The sequence below is a fragment of the Camelina sativa genome, chromosome 2 (genome assembly GCF_030686135.1).
Source record: "Camelina sativa cultivar CO46 ecotype springtype chromosome 2, ASM3068613v1".
Taxonomy (NCBI): domain Eukaryota; kingdom Viridiplantae; phylum Streptophyta; class Magnoliopsida; order Brassicales; family Brassicaceae; genus Camelina; species Camelina sativa.
In genome coordinates, this window is record NC_141881.1 from 18434453 (window position 1) to 18444121 (window position 9669).

General features: G+C 37.7%; 2 protein-coding genes and 1 pseudogene across 2 annotated transcripts; 1 reads left to right on the forward strand and 2 right to left on the reverse strand.

Annotated features, from left to right (window-relative positions):
* Positions 1-1103: 1103 nt before the first annotated feature.
* LOC147948824 (uncharacterized) lies at positions 1104-1961 on the reverse strand. The gene has a single exon (XM_087468725.1). The coding sequence runs from the start codon at positions 1959-1961 to the stop codon at positions 1104-1106; it is 858 nt and encodes a 285-aa protein (XP_087324851.1).
* Positions 1962-3400: 1439 nt separating this feature from the next.
* LOC104752200 (uncharacterized) lies at positions 3401-5374 on the reverse strand. The gene has a single exon (XM_087477358.1). The coding sequence runs from the start codon at positions 5372-5374 to the stop codon at positions 3419-3421; it is 1956 nt and encodes a 651-aa protein (XP_087333484.1). The 3' UTR covers positions 3401-3418.
* Positions 5375-8152: 2778 nt separating this feature from the next.
* LOC104789442 (uncharacterized protein At3g43530-like) lies at positions 8153-9592 on the forward strand (annotated as a pseudogene).
* Positions 9593-9669: the final 77 nt, after the last annotated feature.

Genomic DNA, 9669 nt, shown 5'->3' on the forward strand with positions numbered 1-9669 from the left:
TCCTAAATATGATGAAACACTTCCTAAACTCTATGAAATTCTTCATAATTTTACATAAATGAGTTTTTGAATCTTGAATTTATGTTTTGCCTTATGTATCAGCTTGATTTTCTTGTTGTAGATAATGATTGGAATAAGAAGTTTCATATAATCTTTAAACCATTATGTTTATGAAAACCATCCTGAATTTCAAGGAGTTGTTCCTCAATATTATTGAACCCCCTAAATTCGTATAGATGTGTTTCTAACTCTATATTTTTGTGTCTTTTGCTTCAATGTGTCAAATATTAATAGATTACTCCATAAGTGAGGGTTAATGTTTTCATTTTTTTGATATTGGGAAATCTAATTTTTTTTTATGAAAGTCATCCTGAAGTTCAAAAAAATCATTCCTCAATTTTGCAAAATCCTTCCCAAATTTCATACAATCCTTCCTAAATTTCATATCTTCCTTTCCCAAGTCCAGTCACTGTCAAAACAAAGTGCAAACAGAAACATATGACAATGTTATTTGGGCAAAGTTCAAATTCTAGGCACCAAAGATAAACAATAGTATTTCATACAATTCCACGTAATTTCAGTTAAATGAAATTAATCTTCATTATGCTCAAATTACAGAAAAAGCTAATTTGTTTTTCCTTAGAGGCCAACCATCGAACACCTTATGGACACTAATAAACACTACCAAGTAGCACCAAAACAATGAAGCATGACCATACAAGAGGCACGAAATTGGAGACTTCACATTAGTTGCATACTTAATCCCAAATCTGCTTTTCTTCACCAAAGACTCTTTGATACTCTCTTTCGTCACTTTCCTCCTAATCTCAAGTGCTTTAACTATCATCTTACTCTCATCTCTCCATCGTCATCACCATCAGAACCGAGAAAGTTACGAAGCGAAGGAAGAAAGGACGCAACATCAGCATTAGAAGCAAGTTGAGTGTAGACTGAAGCAGGAAACTATGGAGTTCTTCAGGTTACAAGAGAGAGCTCAGGTAGCTTCGATCGGTCATCACCATCAACATCACGCCGTGAAGGAGGGACAAAGTTTTATTGGGATCCGTTTTTTTGTGCAAACCGTTGATTAAAATTAGATCCGGTTAGGCCGGTACCGGTACAATAGTTTTGAGTGCTTGCTTAGCTAACGCATCAGCTTCCCTATTACAACCACGTGATACAAACGAAAAGCTTATGCGATTAAAAGAAGAAGATAGATCCAGGATATCAAAGACTATCCCATGGAGCTCCGTACGTGGAAGCTCCGATTTGATGGATTCAACTAATTGTTTACAATCGGAAGCGACTGAGAGGTTTGGTAGACCCAGGGTGTGGGCATCTTGAAAGGCATGGAGCATAGCGGCTGCCTCTGCAAGAAGTGGAGATCGGATATGGGAGACAGTCATTGATCCTTTGCAGTGTTGTCCAATGGATTCGTTACTGAAGATCCGCCCACATCCTGCTGCTTTTGTTTCCCTGTGCCAGGCTTCATCTACATGACAGTTCACCGTGTCAGATCTCGATTGGAGTAAGTGATCTCGCCTTGGTCTTGTTGGCGGAGGTGTTGGGGAAGATGTCTCCTGAGCATCACACCATTCACGTCCCATCTTAATGGCAAGGTTGAGGGTTTGAGTCGGGGAAGATCTCTTCTCATCAAAGATCAATTGGTTTTGAGAAATCCATATCGCCCATAGTATCCAGGGAACTAGGGGACCAATTCCAACACCGCAAGGGGGTAAGCAGATTAGGTCCTTCGCTTTTTCAAAGAGATCACCAATCGACTGAAAAGATGTCGGGTCTATTAGGGATTTGAAGGGTGCCAATCTCCATATCTTGGATGCAAAAGTACATGTTATGAAAAGATGAAAGGTAGTTTCATCCTGACCACAGAAAGGACAATTGGCTGTAGGTTTGATTGTTCTAGCTCGCAGATTCTCGTCTGTAAGTATAGCACCCTTCATCGCCTTCCAGAGTAGGAGTTTGTTTTTTGGTGACGTTTTCTGGTTCTAAATGTTCTTTGACCAATTAAACTCTCTCACTGCAGGGAGGGGTGGCCTGGTGGTCGAGGTAGAGCTTTTGATGCTCTCATAGTATCTTGACTTAGTCGTATAGACGCCATCTTTTGTGGATAGCCATACGTAAGCATCTTTTGCTCCTCTTCTGCTTAGTTTAATATCCAGGATATCACTTTCCAGTTCCGGTAGCAGGTTTCTAATTTTTTCTCTATCCCAGTCTGCAGTGATCGGGAGTATGAGATGGGACACTGGGAGGTTGTGAGCCGCCTCCGTTGGAGGACCGATTGGGGCTATTGGAGTTTCTAGAGAAATACATGGATCTCTCCAGATCGCTGAGTCTTGGCCATTTCCAATCACTTTCTCAAGGCGTTGTTTTAGGAGGTCCTTCCCAATACAAATTCCATGCCGGTCATGGGATGTGTTTGCGGGTGTTACACTGTCGAGGAAGGGCGTGGAGTGGCAATATTTCCCTAAGAGAATTTTTGCTAATAAGAAGTTCGGTGAAGTGAGGATTCTCCAGCTTACTTTGGCCAGTAGGGCATCGTTGAAGTTTTGTATGTCTCTAAACCCGAGTCCACCTACTCATTGGGATTCGTTAAGGTTGTTTTTGTTAAGCTTTAGGTCTTGATTATGGCAGATATAAAGAGAAAGGGATCTAAACTGTGCCAGCGATGAATTAATGTATTTTGTTATTTGTCGGGTTGGTCTTGATGGAAGAGAGAGGAGGAGCTGAAGGAAAACGTACGATGAGGTAAGCTAACCATTATAAACAGGTAAATTAATTAAAAGATATAGATAATCTTATTATATAAAGTTGTGTTAATTTTAGAACACTTGCTAAGTTTGAAAAAATCTTAAATTAGTGATATTTTTGAGAATTCCTAAAATAAATTCCTATGATTATAATTGTTACATTCAGATTCGAATATTAAGATTCGCAAACCAAAAATACAGTTAAACAATTTTATATTTGCCCCTACTAATTAATCTATTCATAATACATGTGTTAATCTTAACAAATTAATTAATTTAATTAATTTCGAATATACAATTTAACTTGTGCATGTCACGTCGTTACCTAGTTTTTGATGGGATTCTCACTTCATCAACAAAGTTTTTAAAATGAAACTTTAATTAAATAAAACTATTATCGTTTAGAGTCAACAAAGATTTGTGTAACATTTAAGATAATTAAGGATGGTTTTATACTTTTATTAATCTGTATCTTAATTAGTTTTTTTGGAATTGAACAATAATAATACTGTATTAGATTATAGTAGTTTTACAATCTATCCTTCAATTTTTTTTTTTTTTTTTTTTGCAAATATTCCTTGGATTATGTAGTACAACGCTGAAATGTTACATTCACCAATGTCAAGCATACATTCAAAGTTTAATTCTTCTTACACAAAAAGATTTAAGAAACATAAGCGGGAACAAATGTATTCATTATCTTCAAGATCTTTTAAGATTACGGAGACCTTGCAACGACATAAACACATGCTGCATAACGGTCGAGTGTTTTGATTGTTAAGAACCACCTCAAATTCACATTCATTGAAGTTAATAATGCATCCGGGCATCAGCCGTGAGAAATCTCCAAGTACACACTCGATATGCAATGTAACTCCACAATCAGAGCATGTATAGAACCATTTTTCTTGATCTAGTTCCTTCTCACAAATATCACACCAGTACTTCCCGCTTGCCGTTTCACCACAACACAAAGTGAGAGGGTGCTCATCGTTTCTATGCATTATCTTCTTCGGCAAATTAGCGCAACTCAAACACAAACCAAAGTTACAAGAGTCACAAGAGAGCAGATAACCATCTACCTTGATATGGCATCCATAGCATTTTTGACCCTCCTTATTATAGAAATATAGAGGATGTGAATGGCCTTCATGGACGAATGGCTCAGAAATAGAACCACAATGTACATCTATCTTCCTCCCTCGACCCATGTACTTGAAACCATTAAAATATTTCCCACAAAATTTGCAATCTGAAAGCTTGCTCACATCTTTACTTTCTCCTAGTAACGTGTATTGTCTAGTGTCAAAGACAAGTCTCGTTTTCATTGGAAGATTAGCACAACTCTGATGGAGAACGAAACGACAATCTTGACAACTGTAGATCGGTTCAAATCCAACCGGATGAACACATGCTTCACATCGCCTGTCTGCCTCATGATTAGTATCATTTTGTTGGAGCTGTAAAGCATGATTTTCATGGCAAAAATGACTTATCAAACCATCACCCACCACCTTGAATGGTGCAATATCTTCGACATCATCAGCTACCCCTTCTAATTCCACACCATCCCATATGTGTTTTCTCACTGCGCATCCTGAATGAACTGCATAGTTAGGACAAGCAGAGCAAGAATATGCCCCATTGTACCGATTTACACTTTTGCGACAAACTCCACATTTCCAATCCCCAGGGCCAAGACACCGAATGAAAGAAATGCGATGATTATGACGGTTGATGTTAATGACACGAGGAAGGTCGATACACTTTCGGTGGACACTAAAATTACATTGAAGACATATGTAAGGCATCGACCTGCCTGTTTTCCCACAAATATTACATGGATAAAATATTCTTCTCGAAAAAAGAGTAAGGGGATGCTCGTGGGTTTTGGTATGCTCCACAACATTAGGTGTTGGGTTTTTAATACAAATAAGACAGATGCTGAAGTTGCAAACGGAACAATAGTAAAGTACATTTTCTGGTTTCTTTTCACATAAAAGACAAATCTTCTCAGCATCTTTCATAAGTGATTCAACTGCCATTAACTTCAGAGGATGCTCAGAGTGACAAAAATGATTTACCTCTTTCGAGAGATGGACGCAGTCCACATGGAAGAACACTTGGCATTCAAGACATGAATAGGAAGCTCCCTCAATAGATTCCTTGCATACTTCACAAGGGCGCACCTTCTTTCGTTTCTTCAAAAATACAAGTGGATGTTCATGACACACAGGATGCTCGATAGTTTGATTTGGTGGTTTTATCCCACAAGTCAAATCCACCTTGAATTTACATTTGATACAGTTATAGCCAGGGTAAACTCGCTCTTCTCCACACACATCACACTTATATGTACGATCTTCCAGTTTATCAATGAGCAATAGAGGATGTTGTTTCTTGTGGGAAGGATGAACGATCACCCCTGGGGCCTCGGCGCACTCCTTATGGTAAAAAGCGTTACCATTAAATTCATTGCTGTAATAGCCGCCATAAAGGATACCTTCCACACGGCAACCTTTGCATCTGGTTCTAACGTTCCGAGCCGAAGGGAAAAGAGGAATCTCGTAGATGGGTAGTTTTATTGGTGTTAAACTTGAATCCATTTTGTGGATTGATTTGTACGTATGTTAAGGGTGTTTGTTTTTGGATATCTCAAAAGTGGAACTCAAACCCATCATTATATATGCGTTGGTCAACCAAACATATACATGTTGTTTACAATATACAGTTCAGTAAACTGTTTGCTTGAAACTTTGGCTTTACTATTACTAGGAGAGAGTACCAGCCTGGGGTTTTTTTTACAATAAGTGATTTCAATATTTCTTTTGTAAAATATTTTGATTATTCGAATTCAAAGAATTTTTTATATATAATACTAGGTTTTGAACCCACGTGTGGGTATATCATATATATTTTTTGATAAAAATCAGATAGTACTAATAATAGTTATTAAAATTATATATTTTATAAATATATTTCGATGACAAAATACATCTCTGCCTTATCTCCTTGTCATATTGTCCTTTCAAATATTCACCTCTAAAACAGCCTTTTTTTTATAGTACTTGATATGAAACTGATCTGTCATTCTACATTATCCAGGAATCAAAATAGAGCTATAACGCTAATCTACCCAAGATTCGTTGAAATATGATGAGGTGTTATGGTTTTCTTGCTATTGAGATTGCAAGAAATACATTTTCACTACAAAAAATTGTATATATTCATAATGGGGGTCTTCTCGAAACTAAAATTTAGTTACTTTATGATGGACCACAACCACATGATAGCTGTTTTGACCTTATATTTTTACAGATCTTGATTCTTATCGTTGTATCGTTGGAAGGTTACAGACATTAATTGGCTATGAATCGAACGTGAATTTCATACTATGTAAACATTTTAGCTCAAATGATATAAATACTATCTCGTCGATCGGGTGACCTAAAACCATTTTCTTTTAACTAAGTAAATGATTATTATTTATGAAAAATGATAATTAATTATGTGTTGATGAAAGTTTTTTCTTTCATTACTCAATTGTTAGTTGAGTTTTAAATAAGTTTCCACGGGCTATAATTCTCATAAACCATTTATATGATGTAACATTAAGGTCGTGTTCCTCCCGTTATCATCAACGTTTGGATAACTGGATCGACGTTCAATAAAAATTTAAACTAAACAAGGTCTACATGTGAACAGCTAAGAGAATTAGTCTTCCAGTCATTTCTAATACATTTGACGTACATCTCCAGTGATTAATGTCGATAGTCTTATACATATAGTTCTTTCCTAAAAACCAGCTAATGCGAGGCACGAATGATCAATTAACGATCAGAGTTGGAAAAAAAAAAACAGAAGACAAACGCGTAAACCATTATCATTATTTTTATATCATTTAGCCAAAATACTTTATTATAAATAAATTGTCACGAATGAACTTATAAACACTTACATATTCCAAAATTACTTGGTGACTCTGACCCATGCACGCTGTGTATGGGGTAACTATTTAATTGTCCATCTACTTCGGAGTTTTCGTCTCAGAACTCCCTAAAACATTTCTGACAATCTCAAAAGTCCTTCTCTTTTTTAGCATTTATTTTTGATTTTTTTTTAAATCGAGAATGTGTTGTTTTACACTCTTGTCCATAGAAAAATTAGATATTTACAAAAAATACCTGGGTAGTATCCACCAAAAAACTGAATCGGATCTAAAACCCAAAAAAAAACTGAATTGGTTTTTTTTTTAAAAACAAAACTGGTCTCTCTCTCGTCACTCTTCTCTTTCTTCGGGAAATTTGAATCGATTTGGGTAAAACTGTAGAACTAGGGTTTTCTCGTTTTCATTCAATCAACCAAAAATAGAGTAAGAAGATGGTGAAAACAAGGGGGGGTCTTGTGAGGAGGAGGAGTGAGCGTTTGAAAGAGAAGAAGATCTCAGAAGGAGATGGTGGTTCGAAAGCAAAATCCGATTCGCCGGAAGTAGGTGTGTTGGGTTTGAGTCCGGCGACAGTAGGAGGAGAGAGAGCTTTGAGTACGGTGGCGGAAGAAAGTGAAAGTCGAGTTTTGGAGGAACCCAATCCGGTGGTCGGAAGAGAAAATGCGAACGAAGTAGAGAAAGCAAAATCCGCTACTCTGGAATCAAGTAATGGAGAAGAAGATGATGAAGAAGGAGGAGATAACGAGAGATCTACTTCTGTGGAATCAAGCGATGGAGAAGAAGAAGGAAACGATGAAGGGGAAGAAGGAAACGATGAAGGGGAAGAAGAAAACGATGAAGGAGAAGAAGGTGAAGAAGGGGTAGAAAAAGACGATGAAGCGGAAGAAGAAAACGATGAAGGAGAAGAAGGTGAAGAAGGGGAAGAAAAAGACGATGAAGGGGAAGAAGAAAACGATGAAGGAGAAGAATCGGAAGAAAAAGACGATGAAGGAGAAGATTGTGAAGAAGGGGAAGAAAAAGACGATGAAGGGGAAGAAGAAAACAATGAAGGAGAAGAATCGGAAGAAAAAGACGATGAAGGAGAAGAAGAAGAAGAAGAAGATAAGGAGGGAAGTTCGAACTCGGCAGGTAACTCGAGAAGGAGTACAAGCGAAAGTGAGATGGAGCACGAGGAGGACAACGATGCAAGTGTAAGTACAACAAGTCTGTGTCATTCGTTCGGAATTTGAAAACTCATTGGAATTTGAAATTGATCAAGTAGAACTGGTGCAACTATTGGTGTAGAACTAGTAGAACTTGTGCAACTATTGGGTGTAGAACTAGTAGAACTGGTACAACTAGGTGGTGTAGAACTAGTAGAACTGGTAGAACTAGTTGTTTTATAATTGGTATAACTCATATAAAACTGATATTGTTGCAGGAATCGGAGGAAACAGAAGCAATGAAACCTTTAGGAATGCACTTCGAGCCTAGCCAGTACAACAAGAAAATCAAGCTATCGACTAGGTGTCATATTTTTGAAACTTTGAAAACGCTGGATAAATTAGAGCATCTACTGACTAGTTCTGAGAGGGATTGGTTTGAGAATCATCCACAATTCAAGCACATTTTTCACATGCCAAGGGAACCAAACCACAAGCTTATGGGAATGTGGATGCTCTTACTTCGAACGGCTTAAATTGAAAAAAAGAAGGAAGCATGGTTTGTTGTGAATGGTGTTCCAATCCGGTATGGTCTGAGAGAACATGCTTTGATGTCTGGATTAGATTGTCAGTGCTATCCACTTGATTACAAGGAAGCCGGCGGTACCGTGTTTCAAAGGAAATATTTTTTACGAAAAAAAAAGATTACACTTGAAGATGTGAGGAGACACCTATTGGTAATGCAACCAGATCGTACTCGTGATAGGTTGAAGATGGCGGTTCTCTACTTTTTAGGAAGCATCATTGCAGGCTATACAAAAGACTCGGGGAGAGATGCAATGGGTATCGATGATTTTGTTGTAAGCGCAGTGAATGATCTAGGTTTTTGTGTGTCTTTTCCTTGGGGGAGATTATCATTCGAGAACATGCTAGAAGAGATTTCCCATACAATGAGTCATTTTAATGGGGTCGTGGTTAAAGAGAATGCGTTATGGCCTGTTCCAGGTTTCTGTATTCCATTGGAGGTTAGTTAGTTTAAAATTTGAAGTTTTCTCATTGTTGATATTTCTTATAAGTGAAGCTGATTTTAGTTTTTTCCTTGTGTTGTGTAGTTTTTACTATTTGAGGCAGTTCCAATTTTGGCGAACACTTACGTTGACCAAATTCCTGAGGCGGATGCAAGTTGTCCTAGGATGTGCAGGAGGAAATTTAAGAGGACCGGTCAGAAAGGTTTTCCTCTAAAGAATATTGGTGATACACTTGGTACAACAACGGTTAGTTATCCTAGCAATTGCCATTATTAATCATTTGAATAAATTGGTTTGTAATGTATCTAAAGTAGGTCGTTTACACAGGCAATTGCTAGTGTGATCCCTCATAATGATGAAGAAATTCCTCTTCTCGATTTAATCATGGAAGAAGCTGAGGAAGAGGATACCCATGATGTCGTTGTTGCCAATTGGATGTGGCGCCTTCGTAGAGGACTACCTGTACTTTTGGAGGAGATGTACACAGCCGATGTGGCTACTCGTTCAGGACAAAACGATGCGAATGAGGAAATAGTCGCCAATGAACAACCGATAGAAGATACTATTGAGTTGGTGGATCTTCTAAGGACCATGAAGCAGGATATGAAAACCCAGTTCGATAACATTTCGGCGAAGATTGATGGGCTTGAAAAAACCGTTGGAAGTATATGTGAAAGAGCAAGAGAAACCAAAGGTAATACTTCGTAATACTATAGTAATACTTGATAATACTAGAAGGTGTTAACAAAATTTGGTTTCATGTCAGGCGCCTGTAGCTGATGAGC

What these genes read in the sequence shown, in the direction of transcription:
- LOC147948824 (XM_087468725.1), bottom strand. Translation starts at nt 1,961, where the DNA reads ATGAAGGGTGCTATACTTACAGACGAGAATCTGCGAGCTAGAACAATC.
- LOC104752200 (XM_087477358.1), bottom strand. Translation starts at nt 5,374, where the DNA reads ATGGATTCAAGTTTAACACCAATAAAACTACCCATCTACGAGATTCCT.